Source organism: Apodemus sylvaticus, chromosome 2, assembly GCF_947179515.1.
Source record: "Apodemus sylvaticus chromosome 2, mApoSyl1.1, whole genome shotgun sequence".
In the NCBI taxonomy this organism is placed as follows: Eukaryota; Metazoa; Chordata; class Mammalia; order Rodentia; family Muridae; genus Apodemus; species Apodemus sylvaticus.
In genome coordinates this window covers 128103701-128120705 of record NC_067473.1, presented here as the reverse complement: position 1 = coordinate 128120705, position 17005 = coordinate 128103701, and the positions used below count along the sequence as shown (strand labels likewise).

At 45.7% G+C, this 17005-nt stretch overlaps 1 protein-coding gene across 1 annotated transcript in view; it reads left to right on the top strand.

Moving 5' to 3' along the window:
• The first annotated feature begins 466 nt into the window (after nucleotides 1-466).
• Nucleotides 467-17005, top strand: part of Tafa4 (TAFA chemokine like family member 4) — a 160529-nt gene continuing 143990 nt past the window's right edge. The window contains exon 1 of the mRNA XM_052172887.1: nucleotides 467-590. Coding sequence (XP_052028847.1) covers nucleotides 476-590 — 115 coding nt within the window. The 5' untranslated portion in view covers nucleotides 467-475. The remainder of the gene's footprint in view (nucleotides 591-17005) is intronic.

The window sequence follows — 17005 nt, the reverse complement described above, 5'->3', positions numbered from 1 at the left end:
AATCACATCTTCAGGACTAGAGGATCTTAATGTATAGGCAGAGAAGCCCAGAGCTCTTGGGCCATATGCGCACAATGTTTGTGGGTACATTAATGTAGAGACCCTGTGTAGTCTATTTGAGAAGGGCTCTTGTTCACAAATAGCTTGTTCTGTCTACATTTTGAGATATGGTGGAATATGACCCCCAAGCTTTATCAGGGCAGCTTTCGTTGTTCCGTGGGGATCCCTGTGCAGACTCTCATGATGGTGTGGTGTCAACTCAGAAAATTCCTAATTATGAAAGGCATTTGCTGAAACCCAAGTCAATGCTCAGGGCAAATTGAAGTTTGATGGGTTTGCAGTTTCCCTGGGGAGGGAAGATGAAGGACACTCTGGGGTTCTTCCTCAGCACCCCTCTGCCTCCCTGCCTGGGCACGGCCGGAGGAGAGCTTGGCCTTCCTTGTCCTCACTCACCGGGGTCCTGTTTCTCCCCAGGATGAGAGTCTGTGCTAAGTGGGTGCTGCTGTCACACTGGCTGGTTCTGGCCTATGTGTTAATGGTCTGCTGTAAGCTGATGTCCGCTTCGAGCCAGCACCTCCGGGGACACACAGGTAAGCCATTTAAGCTCATTATGCACTGCTGAGATCAATTAATAAAACACTCCAACACAGAGTCCACACTTTAGACGCGGGTGATTGACAAGCGCTTTGGCTGGCGAGGCAGAGCCACGGACAGACAGAGTCTGATGGCTTGTGCTGGAGCAGGGCTCTTCTGGGCATCTTTACAAGGTGTTATCTGGCTTCTCTTTTGAGTTTTAGCTTTTACTTTCCTGGTGCATCTGTATTAGTAGTGTGTGTTTTTTTTTCCCTCTAAATGCCAGGAATAGCACTGTGTTGAGTGCAGACATTCCTATAGCTCCCTGAAATTCAGGGTCAAGTTTAGATCTCAGCTGACTCGGGGCTGTCCTGAGAGGACCTTTCTGGGAACTTCAGAGCCTTTCTGAGGAGAAAATATGCTGAATGATGGACACAATTAAGGAGAAAAGAGAAGAGATGACAAAGTAAGGAGCAGGGCTAACCTGTGCAAAGCAAAGAGACAGCAGGGGTAACCTGTGCATTTTCATGGGCCTCAGAGGGAAGTGTGCTGAAACCTGGAGAGACAGACGTTCTGGTAATTTCTAGTGAAGTTAATGTCCGTACATTGCCCTTTAAAGTTAATTTTATAGTGTTGTGCAAAAACAACAGGTCTCATGATGCAATTGTCATAATTATATATCATTGTGCTTTGTTCATAATTGCTGCTCCACGACCCTCTGGTGACCCTTTCACCTTCTCTTGTTACGTCCTTACTTCCTTGCAAATGGCCCCTCTCACTTTCAAGTCAGATCTGCATCTATGCAGGTGCTACAGGTATGCCTAAGTACGTTCTGCACGTGAGAGAAAATGAGATGTCTTTCTCTCCACTACTGCCTCTTGTGTCTCCTGAGTTCACAACATCCCTGGAAGCAGTTCCCCTTCTGGCCTTTTGTCTGTCTCCCACCCACCACGAAGAAGCCCTTGGTCTCCACCATCCATAATGCAGTGTATCACTACAGGTCCAGAATGCCGGAACCTAATTACTATGGCCTGACCCTGCCCAGCCTGCCTGGGAGTTCTAAAATGCTGAAAGGTTTTAGCTCCTGACCAAAGGGAGGTTAGTAAAGTCTGTTATGTGGTTTCCGGAGGCCACAGCATGCATGGGTGAAAGTGCTTACCTGAGCCAGGTGTAAAATGAGATTTTGAGCTCCGGAAGTGAATCTGACTAACTACGATAGGATATTGGCAAATGTTCAATATTGCTTCTTCCTTCCTTCCTTCCTTCCTTCCTTCCTTCCTTCCTTCCTTCCTTCCTTTCTGTAGTATTGGGGATTGACACTATTACCTCATGCCCTCTACCATTGAGCTATATCCCCAGCACTTTCATCTTTATTTACAAACCACAGAATATAATTTACTATCCAGATACGTCTCCTAACTGCCAGATCACATACTGAAAACCATATGCTGAACAAATAAAACTGATAAGGATAAAGAACCGAGAGTCTAGCTGGTTCACAGCTTACTTTGGTGATTTAGCCAGGAGTATTTATTTTCTCATTGTCTTTAGGGGTTTTCCAAGCCACTCTGGCTCAGTAATATAATACATTTAGCCTAGCACCATATACTCAAAGCCTCTCAACTGATGATAAAAATAGCCCCACAGAAGAGTATTTCCCCCTTTGCATCATGGATACATTGACATATATAGGTTATCTATTCAAATGTAGGTTCTGCATGTAGGACAGTATTTGTTTTGAGTTGGGATTTTGATGAATTCTATTACTACATTAATTATTTTATTATTGATATGACAAAATATTGTCCAAAAGCAACTTGGGGGGGGGTTGGGAGATGTAGTTTATCAGGTTGGGAGAAGCCAGCAGCGGGACATCGCTATGGTAGGCAGGTAGCAGGCCGTCACTGTGGCAGTGGGAACACGAGGCAGCTGTTGGCTTGCTTTTCAGTGACTCAGGAAGCAGAGAGAGAAAAGGTGGGGACCAAGAAAGGGCTATAAAACCAACATAAAGTGATCCACTTCCCCCCCAGCTCAGTGCCATCTTCCAGTGGTCCCACAAAGGTCCCAAAGAATACCACCACGTTGGAGACCAAGCCTTCAAACACATAGCCCGTGAGGGACCTTTCAATCCAAGCTACAGTGCTTCTCATACGAGCTTCTAACATTTGAGGCTTAAGTGGTCATCTCACGTTAGCCCTCAGAGTGGCTTGGACTATAGTCCTATCCCATTGTGCTTGACTCTCAGCAGGAAGACTGTGAGCTCAACGCTAGCCTACATGGTATAGAGAGACCCTGTGTATCCCCTGGCCCCAAGAAAGTAAAGTTTACACTTTAAGCTATGTCAGAAATGTAAATCCTCCTGTCCACAGACCTCTACCTGTGGGAAATTTGATTGATGGGATAGCCCGCCCCCAAGACAGATATCATGTCACACTCTCTGTTCCCTTACCCGGACATGTTAAAGGTTGCTACAGTTTTAGGCTCAAGATAATTTCTTAAATCTCTCACAACTCAATTTTCTCCCCTCAAGTGACAGTTCGAAGATGAGAAAAATAATGATTGAAGTTTTAAGGAATCAGAATGAAATCAATAGCACTTGGCTGTTGTGAGGCATGTATAGGTAGCTGGTTATTGTGCTGTGTCTTTTGATGAGTTCATTTAGGGGGCCTGGGCATTTGAAGTCATTAATCTTATCTGTTTAATGCACTTTTTTTTTTCTAGAGTAGAGCTCGGTGAAACGAAGCAATGGGTGTGCTATCAGCAGATTTCCAGGCATTAGGCTGGAGAGGGGTGCGTGTTAAGGAGAAAGTAAAACTTTAAGGAATAGGGTTTGGGAGATGGTTTGGGAGATGCTAAAACACTTGCCATGCAATCGAGAAGACCCGAGGTTAGGACCCCAACTCTTGAATAGAGTCAGGCGGTGGTTTGTACCTCTAAGCTCAGTGCAAGAGTGGCAGAGACAGGGAGGCCTTGGGGCTTGCTGGCCTGGCCGCCTTCTGGAACGAGGAATCTCCAGGTTCAGTGAGAGCCTGTCTCAAACAACACGTGGAAAGTGATTGAGAACTGACAACACACACACACACACACACACACACACACACACACCAACCAGAAGAAAATAGGCTATAGCCAAACTTCCCATGTTATCTGTGATAGTCCTTTTTTCATACATAACTCTAAAATGAGGAACTAAACAATTCTATAGCTAACTCTAAAGAGTGGAATTGTTCCCAAGAAAGGCAGATGGCACCTTGCATTTGAGCAAAAGTTGGGCTATTAGGAAGGATGGTAAAGGTACTGAGTGAGGCCATGGGTAAGCCTGCTCAAGAAATAGACACTGTCACCTGGAATTTCTATGTGGATGAGTTCCTTTGATTTCTTGGCACACATGCCCACCTGAGGCATTCTCTGGCTGTAGGAAGCTTTCTGTTTTTAATCTCAGGAATTTTAATGCCCACCACTCTCTAACTGACCACCAATGGGATCAGGGCTTATCCTGTCTCACAGTGACTCTGTTTTGCAGTTGAGGTTTCATGCTACCTGGAGAGCCATCTTTTACAGAGGCCACAGGCCTCCACATTCCGGTTTGACCTCCGTGCTGCAGTTCACCACAGTGAGGATGTCTGAATCCCCTTGTACACTTTAATCTTCTGGGGGGTGACATGAGCTGTGCCCCCATTCCCATAAAGCAGTGGGCACTAACCTATGATCAAAGTGTATGACTAATTTTGTCCATTTGTCACCTTGTGATCTGCTATAAAGTTTTACACTGGTGGTAAAAATCTCACATAATTTAGGTAAACATGCTGAAGTGTTCTTTTGTTTGCTATTCTGCAAAAAAGAACTTGTGCACACGCAGGGGTGTACTGTCATGCTACACGCCGGCTTTTGTAGCTTGCTCTTTTCCATTTAACAAAAGAGTTTGGAGGTCTTCCGATGTGACGCTTGCTGGTGTCTGTTCCTCTCGGGTGTGCTACCTGCCCATCTATTGTGTGAGCACGCCATCAGTCGTTTGGCCACCCCGGTGCTGGCTAGTTTATTATCAGATGTGCACAAGGACACACGCCCAGATGGAGAAGAAATCACATTGGTGGGATGGTCAAGTCAGTGTGTGTGAAGATGTTTACAAGCTTCAGCTCTTTGCCGGGGCAAACATAGCGGACAGAGCAAATGTGGTTCAAACGGAAGTGTCATTTCTTGCGCATGGGCAGCAGCTCATCGTTCCAGGTGACTCCATCAGCAGTGTTTCCGGTCCACGATGGGTGGGAACTCTTCCGCTCTCGGCTACAGCTGGCTCCTGGGAGACCAGGGGAGCCTGGAAGTGTGGACTTGACTCGTGGTAATGAGGCAGGCTGAGGTATGGATAGCATCCCCCGCCTTTTTTTGTTTTTTGTTTTTGTTTTTTTTCTGAGACAGGGTTTCTCTCTGTAGCCCTAGCTGTCCTGGAACTCACTCTGTAGACCAGGCTGGCCTAGAACTCAGAAATCCACCTGCCTCTGCCTCCCAAGTGCTGGGATTAAAGGCGTGCGCCATCACCACCCGGGCGGATAGCATCTCTTTACTTTTTGGCCACTGGCTAGGGTAGAGATGCCTGACGACATCTGCCATCCGGGGAGGGGCACACACTAGCTGTGGGCTCAGGAAGAAGATATGAACATGAGCCTCTGCTGAGCCCCAGAGTGCCTTCTAGAACTTTCTGGTGTATGCACACTTCCAGGACAGTGCAGGAATTAGAGCTAATACAAATGTCCCCATGCCTCCCATGACTCTGGGCTCTGTTGTCTTGAATTTTCCAGTACTCTCTTGGGACCTGGTGTCTTGCCTCCTCCCCCTGCACCCCCCCCCCCCCCCCCCCCCGCCTCTCTGAGATGTAAGAGGTTAAAATCCTATTTTTATCCTGTATCTGTTTTTCTTTTGTTTACATTCCTTGTTCACTTGTTGATTCGTGGAAGCTCTTTGTAAACTGAGGACCCAGTCCCGGGAAATTGGGCTGATACCCATCCTGTTCCTTCTCCTCCAACTCCTGTTCCTTTTTAGACATTTTTCCTTAATGACCACTGGAGGAAGAAAGCACCTTTTGCCCTGAAGTGGCTCTGTGGTATTAAAGTTTTTGTTTGTTTTTATTTTATGTGTATGTCACTTTGTTTGCATATATGTCTGTGGACCATGAGTGTGCACTGCCCTGAGAAGGCAGAATCTTCTGGAACTGGAGTTACAGGTATCTGTGAGCCACCATGTCGGGACTGGGAACAAAACCTGGATCCTCTGGGAGAGAAGGCAAATGCTCCTAACCACTGAGCCATCTCTCTTGTCCCATGTGTCATCTTTCTTATCATTGCATCCCTAGGTGATGGGAAACTCAGGGGCCAGGAGAGGGGAAGGCTGTGTCCCATGATGATGCGAAACTAGTCTATCTTCACCTTACTGAGTATGTGTCAAAGGACATCTGGCAATAGGATACAGTTATAAAGTGAACCACAGGCATCTGGCTACGATGGTCCAGAAAGGCTCCTGACTCTAACCCAGAGATATTGGCTGATGTTGGGGTGCCAGGTTATTGTGTCTTGGAACAAAGAATTGATCAGAAATGTAGTTGCAGCAGAAAGAGGCAATTTATGAAGAGATGGTATCCTTCTGAGGGTGGGGATGTGGGCTGATAATTAAAAGGCCCATTGGACAAAGGACTGGGGCCTTTATATCAGGGGTAAGGGTACTTTTTGGCTCATTTACATAGTACAAGCTTTTCCATGCATGGTTTTGTTCTGTATAACCTTACACCACCACATGTCCCATGTCTCATTAGTGTCCTAAATCTCTATAGGGTGATGTATGTTTTAGTGTCATAAGGAGTCGTAGGTTGCCTTTGGACACAGGAATGTCTGCGTGTCTGTGCCAATGGACCATGATGGTTTTATTCACCTTGGCTGTGTCTCTGTGTAAGTGAGGGCTTTCTCTGGGCTAACTTGTTTGTCCAGTATACTTACTTCCGCCATCTTCGATGAAGTTTTCCAGAGAGTACTTTCCACCATGGCCTTTCCTTGCCCTTTCTGCTAGAGTTTGCCAGTGATAGGAGTTGTCTCATCCCAAACCCTTCTGCCTAACTAAGCACATGGCTTGTTGGTCATTGTGTATACAAAGGTGTTTTCCACTCAGCAGGCTAAGACAGGAAGAGAGGAAGAAGGTGGGGGTGTATGAATGCCTTTGGAAGAAGGCATTGTTAGTTGTTCAAATTTTTTAGTTCAAACATTAGAAGGCATGTATGTAACAGAAGTTGGGGGCCAATACGGGCAAAGTATGGAAGAGGACATTTAGGACAATGATTAAGTAAGAATACTCACCTGATTTTCACACTCAGCCATTAGGACTCTTAAGGCAAATGACACTGCGAACTTTCAAAGGAGACTGGGAGTTGTGTTTTGAAGAAGTAAAAACCAACCAAACAAACAAAAACCACGTACACACACAAAAATTCCTGATCCTCTGTTGTTTCACCATTGGGTTGGCCATCCTGAGAGCACACGCAGATCTCTGGTTGCCTCAGGCAATGGGGAAGGAGGGGGTCAGTTACCAGGATGAGTCCTCTTAATTGGAAGGTAGGGTTCCCCCCATCCCTCACCCCCCTTACTTTTTAATCCATTATTTCTGCCTTTTCCCCAGTCAGTAATGTCTTTTCTCCACAAGAGGGCAGCAAACAACGTCTTGGGAAAGCTGCAGGCTGGGAGGTGGTTCCTGAAATCCAAGTGACTGTTGGAATTAACTGTTTGAAGGCCCTTGTGAAAGTTTGGCCCTTCCAAACCATGCTAACACTGAGAAACAAAGCTTCCTAAATCCATAGGAATTGTCTCTGGGGAATATCTGTACATTTTTACCTTTAAGAACAGACAGCTACTTTTCTGACTGAGGGGAAGCAGCTGGAGATTTGGATGCTATGGGTTTCTTTGCTTATTTTAATAGTTCCAGTTCCCCAGAAAGTGCTATGTCTGATGTGCGCTGACTGAATGCTTTAGTGCCTGTCTAGTGTCTACTCAGTATACTCCTCACAGAAAGATCCAGGGTATCTAGAGCCACGTCCAGCGACCAGGCAGCACAGGAAACCAAGGACTGGGGGCTGGGGTCAAACATGGCTCTAGCTCCGGCCCATCTTGGCTGTGTGACCCTATCCGGGCCACCCGACCCTTCTGGACATGTTTCGTCTTCTGTACAATGGGGCAGTAGTCACACCTACCTTCTGTCAGACTGTGGGAACGAGTAAATGAGGAGAAGCAGGAGGAAGGGCAGCACACAGCAAACGCACTAGAAGCAGATGCTGTTTTTGTAGTTAGAGGTATGCAGATGACACTCTGAGATCTAGTGCAGCAGAGGAGTGACTGGAAGCTGTGGGTTCTCTGGGGAGATTGACAGGTGTCTTCAGAGGCTGACACTTTATGGTCTATAAGGGGAAAAAATCCAGTTATTTATCATTGTCTTGGGAAAACTGTTTTTTTAAATGGGTATTTATTATTTTTTATGTTTTTAAATTGGATATTTCCTTTATTTACATTTCAAATGTTATCCCTTTCCACATCCACCCCCCAGAAACCCCATATCCCATCCTCCTTCCCCCTGCTTCTATGAGGGTGTTCCTCCATCCACCCGACTCCCACCTCCCCTCTGTCTTAGTCAGGGTTTCTATTCCTGCACAACCATCATGACCAAGAAGCAAGTTGGGGAGGAAAGGGTTTATTCAGCTTACACTTCCACATTGCTGTTCATCACCAAAAGAAGTCAGGACTGGAACTCAAGCAGGTCAGGAAGCAGGAGCTGATGCAGAGGCCATGGAGGGGTGTTTCTTACTGGCTTGCTTCCCCTGGCTTGCTCAGCCTGCTCTCTTATAGAACCCAAGACTACCAGCCCAGGGATGGCACCACCCACAAGGGGCCCTCCCCCTCGATCACTAATTGAGAAAATGCCCCACAGCTGGATCTCATGGAGGCACTTCCCCAACTGAAGCTCCTTTCTCTGTGATAACTCCAGCATGTGTCAAGTTGACACACAAAACCAGCCAGTACAATTGACCCCTTGTCAACTTGACACACAAACACATCACTATTAAGCCTCAACCCTTACTTTCTTATTCATTCCCAAGATCTAAATTACTTTAAAAGTCCCACAGTCTTTACATATTAAAAGTTCAATCGCTTTAAAATGTCCAATATCTTTAAAATTCAGTCTTTTAAAAATTCAAAGTCTCTTAACTGTGGGCTCCACTTAAATACTTTTTTCCTTCAAGAGGGAAACATATCAGGGCACAGTCACAACCAAAAGCAAAACTCAAACTCCAATGGTTCAATGTCTGGGATCCAACTCACGATCTTCCAGTTTCCTCCAAGGGCTTGGGTCACTTCTCCAGCTCTGCCCTTTGTAGCACACAGCTTGTCTTCTAGGCTCCAGCTGCCTGTACTCCACTGCTGCTGCTGTTCTTGGTGGTCATCACATGGTGCTGGCATCTCCAAAACGCTGCTATATTCCACTGTAATTAGGCTTCACCAATAGCCTCTCATAGGCTCTCTTTATGGTGACAAGCCTCTGCTCCTATGCATGACCCCTTCAAGTCCTGGGCTATCAATTGCAACTGAGGCTGCACCTTCACCAATGGCCTTCACCGCGCCAAGAGCCTCAGGTGCTCTTCATGACCCCTTCATGCCTTCAAAACCAGTACCATCTGGGTGACTCTTACATAGTACCAAGTCCAGCTACAGCACAAAATATAACTGTGGCTATCTCTGGAACACACTCTCTGTGCTCTCAGAAAACACTTCCAAGAAGATTTCATCTCAGTGATGCTGGTCTCTTCTTAATCACTGCTAATTTCTTAGCTCCAGCTAACCAGCATCAATAGTCCCAGTAACACAAAGGTTTGCTTTAGTGGTGATACTGATCACAGCTGATTATTCAGCCCCAGCTAACCAAAACCACAGAATCTTCACAATCAAAACATGGCCACTGTAAGAGTCTTTAATCTTCTCTCTGAAATTTCACAAGCCAGGCCTCCATCTTTTGCACTGTTCTTAACATTGTCTTCCAAGCTTCTACAGAACTTTCCACCTAACTCCTTAATATTCTTTTTTTTTAATTCGATATAATTTATTTACATTTCAAATGATTTCCCTTTTCTAGCCCCCCCACTCCTTAATATTCTAATGGCTTTTCTAGCTAAGTTCCAAAGTCCTTCCACAGTCCTCCCCCAAACATGGTCAGGTTGTCACAGGAATACCCCACTACGCTGGTACCAATTTGTCTTAGTCAGGGTTTCTATTCCTGCACAACCATCATGACCAAGAAGCAAGTTGGGGAGGAAAGGGCTTATTCAGCTTACACTTCCACATTGCTGTTCATCACAAAAGGAAGTCAGGACTGGAACTCAAGCAGGTCAGGAAGCAGGAGCTGATGCAGAGCCCATGGAGAGATGTTCCTTACTGGCTTGCTTCCCCTCGCTTGCTCAGCCTGCTCTCTTATAGAACCCAAGACTACCAGCCCAGGGATGGTACCACCCACAAGGGGCCTTTCCCCTTGATCCCTAATTGAGAAAATGCCTCACAGTTGGATCTCATGGAGGCACTTCCCCAACTGAAGCTCCTTTCTCTGTGATAACTCCAGCCTGTGTCAAGTTGACACACAAGACCAGCCAGTACACCCCCCCTTAATCCCTCTCCTCTGGGGTATCTATCAAACCTTCACAGGACCAAGGACATCTCTTCACCTTGATGCCTGACAATGCAGTCCTCTGCTACACCTGCAGCTGGAGCCATGGGTCGCTCCATGTGTACTCCTTGGTTGATGGCTTAGTCCCTGGGAGCTCTGGTGGGGGCGGGGTCTGGTTGGTTGATAGTGTTGTTCTTCCTATGAGGTTGCAAACCCCTTCAGCTCCTTTAGTTCTTTCTCTAAGTCCTCCACCGGGGACCAGAAAGTAACTTTTCATCTGTATAAACACTAAGCTTCTGCTCAGATTTTAGAAAGAGGCCTCACTCTGCTGGGGAGAGCGGAGTGGCTCAGGCTATCCTTGAGTGACTGTAGAAGAGGCTGCCTCGCTGAGCCAGGAGCAGGGCAGATGCTAAGAACCACGGAAGGTCTGCAGTGCCTTTCCACCCGGGAGCTCGGAAGCTCGCAGGTGCTGCTCCCGTCTGCTGGGTGCAGGGCCACAGGGACAGAAGGTGTCTCACTTCAGCTGTTGCAATCTTAGGGGAACCCGGAAATCTTGTTGGGTCTCAGACCTATCTTCTGAAGGTTGGGGATACTGAAAGAGACTAAAACTGACCTTCCCGGGGTTGAAAGAGGGGTCGGTCAGCTGGTGCCTGACAGTACAGAGGGTTTCCTTGGCTTAGGGAGCTCACAGAGTGCGCCGGCTATCTTCACTGAGTACTACTACCTTCCTTCTCTGTTTCAATGGGGTCCGTTCCCTGGTGGCTCTGTGCTCTTTATGTGGATAGAGGACCTCCAGGTTTTTTTTTTTTGCTGTTTTATCTATTATAAATGTCAATATCGAATACAAGGTGATGTTGACTTGGTGCCTTGTGTGATTTTTAACTTCGTTTGAATTTTTCAAAGAATACTGCTTGCATTGTGGCAGTGCCCCGTGCTTAGTCAGTCACTCTGCGGATACTCTTCTGTGACCTGGCTCATTATTACACTTAATCATTTTTTTATGGAAATTGTAATTTCTGTAATTATATGTAGCTCTTCGTGTTAATTTTCCCAGTGCTAAAACCGCATTTTTCTGCTGCTGTTTCAGTCTCAAAAAGTGGGTTTCCTGCATTGCTCAAGGTTTGACACTAGGGGGCAGGCGAGGCTTAGAATAGCTAATAGCAACCCTTCCCACCCCTTCCCCCAAATGTTTTATGGCTACTTTAAAACAACAAAGAAACCGGTAGAATTAATTTTACTAATATGTTTTTAAATAACATACCTTCAAAATCAACTCATGATCCTTGTCTCTTGAAAAATCGATAGTGGGATGTGGCTACAGGTGATGATAGACAATAATTCAAGTTGATGAATTTTTTTGTTGTTATTGTTTGTTTGTTTCTATTCAAGACTGTGTCTTACTGGGTAGCCCTGGCTGGCCTGGAGTATGGTTACATAGTCCATACTGGCCTTGAACTCACAGAGTTCCACTGCCTCTGCTTCCTGAGTGCTGGGATTAGAGGCTCGCACCACCACACATGGCTAGGGAATTGATTCTTAGCTTTGTATTCTTAAGTGTTAGAATTAAAGGTATTGATATTTTCCTGGTTTATGGAGTGCATTACCCATGTTCCTCTCACTAGTTCCCCTTACATGTTATATGTATTTGTTCCTCTTCCTTCTTTATCTTTGTTTTCTCTCTCAAAAGTATCTGCTAGATGTTAATGGCAGATAAGCAGGGTTTCCACCACACCTTATGAAGGCAGGAAGAGGTTCCGTCCCTAACGAGTTGTGTGTGTATTTTCTGTGATAGCAGATCACATTTTTTACATTAATCAGTTAATTATGTATATGTGTGTGTGTGTGTGTGTGTGTGTGTGAGAGAGAGAGAGAGAGAGAGAGAGAGAGAGAGAGAGAGAGACCTCCCCCACCCCCCACCCCCCACATCCCACACACACCCTGACAGGGGGAGGAAAGAGTTAAATGGCCTGGTTAGGATGAAGATATTTTAAAGAGATGCTTATGTTTCTCACTTTGCTATTTAACACTGAGACAGTTATCCCCAAGAAATCTCATGCTGGGACAACAGAAAGTCTAAAGAGAAACCTCCCCTCCAGAGAGATTAACAATGAATCAGACCCACCTTTCAGGAGACCCTTTGAATCAGTGTGGGGCAGGGTATGCCTTGAGCAGGATGATTTACGTACATATAGGTCTACCCTTTATTAAAACTGTAAGTAACTTCTAGTCAGGACACCAAGGGCACTGTTGTGGGGGGAAGGGCATGCTACGGATTTCTTTGCCCTTCTTCCCATCCCAGTGTGGTCACATGATCACACTGAATATATCTCCCTTTCCTGTTTTTTTTTTTTTTTTTTTTTTTTTTTTTTTTTTTTTTTTTTTTTACACTGTGAACTTGGTTGTTTGACTTGTTTGAGACTGTGATCCAAAGTTTGGTTCCAGCCCTAAAACTTGCCCACAGGAAGCTTACTTTGACCGATATGGGCATTTGCCCCCTGGAGTGAAGCTCGATGATGCGGTTTTATTTATGTAATTTATTTGAGACAGGGACTCACTATGGAGCCCTGGCTGGTGTGGAACTTGCCGTGTAGACCAGGTTGGCTTTGAAGTCACAGAGATTCAATTGCCCTCCTGTCCCCCAGTGGTGACATTAAAGCCCTGCCTTACAATGGTACGGTTGGTTTTAAAGGGACTTCTCTCACAATTTTTGTTGTCTCTCCTCCTGCTCCACAGATGTCCGCTTGGCTAGTGAATGTGTGTCTCCATAGCAATATAGTCTATTAGGTATTAAGAGCAAGACCATTCTGTAGGTAGCTAGTCAGGGTCTTGGGCCCAAAGTAATGAAACATATCTCCACGCCTCACCTAATCTGGCAGTCAATCCCAAGAACACAGAATTTTATAGTTAATCTATGCAATCAAAGTTAAACTCAAGGAACAATTGAAGAGTTCAGAGACTAAAATCCAAAAGAACTCTGACTTACAGGGATGTGTCAGAGCGCCAGCATTTGTCCTTTTATGCTCTGGGTTTGATCCCCCACCCTTTGGTGAATTTTGACCAATCAGAATCCTTCATATTCATTCAAATCATCCAATCAGGTTCATCCCAACTTAATTCACACACCGGTGGTACCAAATCAACCTATTTCCAAGACACAAAATAGCCTCAGAGCGCTGCTTGCCATCCGGCTTTCAAGGGTCTGTTAGCCCACTTCTCAAGAGAGCCTGCTTGTTCTCTGTTGTCCTCTCACGTTGTGCTACCCCAGGGGAGCCAAGTTCAACTCTGAGGTAGAAACTGATAAAAATGTGACCGGAGCAAAGGAAGCGTGGAGGGATGGAAAAGCATTCCTAAGAGGGTGCGAAGGCGCTCTTTGTTTGTTTGTTTTTGTTTTATTGGTGTGAGGAGGGATGGCGCCCGTCATCCTCCTGGAAAATGGTAACGCTATACCATGGCTGTATTGGGTTTAAATCTTGCAAGGCAGAATCTGGGGATCTTTCATTTAGCAGTTTTATCAGTCACTTCTCAGCCCTGTGGTAAGAGACAGAGAGCTACTGATTTAGAGGAAAAGGAAAGTGGGATTCTCTACTGGCTCATGTCAAGTTACCGTTGTGGCCCATGAAGTGGTGAGTCTTGGTCTCAGCGGCTCCGAGTCCTGATGACCAGGGGAGAAGCCGGACTCAGTGGTGACCGCTGTCTCCATTCTTCTACAAGGACTGTGAAAACCATTCTTCGTTTGGCAGCAGTCAGGTTCCTCCTGGCTGCTAACCATCTCTGATATGAGATTCTGCCAACTGTGCCCGGGGCCGTGTGTGATTCTTCTCAGCTGGCGTCTTGGTGTGTTCACGACAAGCTCAGCACTTGCTAAGAGGGGGAGGAAGAGGCTGTGGTGGTTCTCCACCTTCCGGATGCTGCAACCCTTTAATACAGTTCGTCACCTTGTGGCGGCCCCAACCATAAAATGATTTCATTGCTGCTTCTTAACTGTAATTTTCCTACTGTTATGAATGATAATGTAAACATCCGATATTCATGGGTGTCTGATATTCCAGCCCACAGGGGTAGAGATGCCCAGGTTGAGGTCCACTCTGTTAGAGTGTATTGAAGCTTATCTTCTCTTGTGTTCTCAACTGCAAGTCCATGTCCTTTGGCATGGTTGGCAGAAGTACCTGATAACTGAACATGGTTTATTTGTGTCCTTTCTCCCACGCAAGCGAGACTTTCTCTCTATTTTCTATAGGGAAGTATACTTTCTATACTCTCCATATACTTTTTTTTTAAAAAAATAAGAAAATCATACTTCTACTGGGTGGGGTGTGTTCCTCCTCCCCTTGGTCTTACAGGCAGAACAGACTTCAGCTTTTGAGCAGTTCTCTGGATACTTCGAAGATTCTCCTTCCTGACGAACATCTTTCTTCTTTCAAGGCGCACATGTAAACTCGTCTTGGTAAAGCTTGTAATTTGGGGTTTGAAAAGCCACAGGTCATCCCCTCAACTGTTTGTCAGAGCTCTACAAGGAATTCAGAGTCCTTTGTTCCCTGTAAGGAAACTAAAACCATTGGTGAAAGCAGGATGGGTGGAGACCACAGAGGGGGCAGGAAGGAAAAATAAGGCTTTGTGTTTTCCTAGGTGTTGCTTGAATGTTTTAAATATTTTGGCCCATATGGTGGTCTCAGAATAGGATGCTAGAAATAGTGGTATTGAAGAGGCATCTAATAACACATTTGAAATGATTAATTGGCTGTGGGAAGATAGTGTTTGCAATAGTTAAAAACAACACCCAGGGACGTGCGACATCTTTGAGTTTCGGGAATGTCTGGATGCAGGTAGCCAGAGGCAAGTTAGAAGGCTTGGGTGCACTGGGCCAAGCTGGGCTTGTTCAGCTGGCAGCCTGCCTGTTTCTGGAGCCAGAGGTGGAAACAATAGGGAAGTTTATTTTAGGAAGAATAGAATTAGAACATAGGTGTGAAATGAGACAAATGGCTTGCGGAGCTCCGTTCAGTGAGAAACTCAGTGTAGGGCATCACTCTATTAATTTCAGAATTTGAGATGATCCTGAAGCAATAAGGCTGACATTTACCCGTGTATTGTCTATGAAAAACAGATTTGCTGAGCAAATATATAGAATAAATACGTTTACATAGCAGATGTCATTGATCTCAGGGAATCATCCAGGGCGGAGTCACCCAGCAAATATGCATTTAATCCAACATTAAAATGTTTGTGTCTTTTCTACACAGAGGTCTGGCTTTATGACTTTGAGCAAAGTTATCCAACTCTGAGCCACAGGGAATCATTACGGGTGTCACTGTCTCCTCTGTCTCAGGGTGTCCTGGTGAGGTGAGATTGCCACACACTGCATGGAAGAGAGACACTTGTGCTATTCTCCTTGGCTATCAGACTGCTGAAATGGGGACCTGAAAGCAATGGACCCCAAAGGATCCTAGCTGGGAGAAGGGGGGACTGAGGAGCTCTGGGCCAGGGCAGAGAAGGGAGGGGAGGGAAATACTGCCTAGGAGGAGGTTCCTTCACACAGCCCCCAGGGGTCACCTGGTGACAGTGGCACCTGAATGCTCCTGGCCATGGCTTCTGCCTTTCTATACAGTTGTCACACTACTCTGGGGTGGAAAGGAACAAGAGGGACTGTGGCTGTCTGGTTTTGTCAAATTAAAAGGAAATACCTATTCCTTTACCAATTTCTCTCTCCTAATTTCTTTAAAATACTGGGAAAGCAGGCAGTGGGCTTATAGACCCAAGACTTAATTTTAGCTTTATTTTTTTCTAAAATAAAATAGCTTAAGTTTTAACTTACATAATAAACTCATCTATTTAGTGTTTAAAATTTTAATACATGTAGATTTCCTGAAACCATGTCTACGATCAACATAACAAGTATTCATCTCTCAGTTTCTTGCATTAAAAAAAATTGTGTGTTGCTGGGGTGGCGGCACACACCTTTAATTCCAGCACGATGGATGCAGAGGCAGGCAGATCTCTGAGTTTGAGGCCAGCTTGGTCTATAGAGTGAGTTCTAGAACAGTCAGGACTACACAGAGAAATTCTGTCTCCCAAAACCCCCAAATAAAAAATAAATAGATAGATAGATAGATAAATAAAATTTATATTTTTATGAAGGGGTTGAGGGAGGCAGAGGCAAAGACAGATACAACAGATGTATAAGTTTTTATTTTTTATTTTTGGAGTTATATTCCATTATATGCTACACATATCTGATTGATTATCTAATCCCTTGATAGATATTTTGGGTTTTCTCAGGTTGGGCTCTCACAAATAGGTTAGCTGTGAAATTTCTAAGCATTTATGGCGATTTGGTTTGGATTTCTCTTGGGGGAAACAAATATTTGAGGTTGCCCAAGGGCGGGTCCACACAGCAAGTGTGTGGTGGCCTTTAAAAAAAAAAACACCAGATCGGCGGCGGCGGCGGCGGCGGCGGCAGCAGCGGCAGCAGTGGCTGCTCCAGCTGAAGGGCCATCAGCAGTGGAACCAAGGCGTCACAGGGACCAGTTAGGCCCTGCGCCCACGACCACTGACCTTCGCTGACCAGCCGGACAGCAAGCAGCTGCAGTTGTGCAGCGCCTTTCCTGCACGGAGGCCACTTCAGAACTCGGCCTCCCACCAGTCAGGAGAGGAGGATCCATCTTGGTTCCATACTCCAGGAATCGGACAGACTGAGGATCCAGATCAGTCTGGGCGGCAGCATTACATCTCCAAGTCCTGCAAGTGGCTAGCTGGG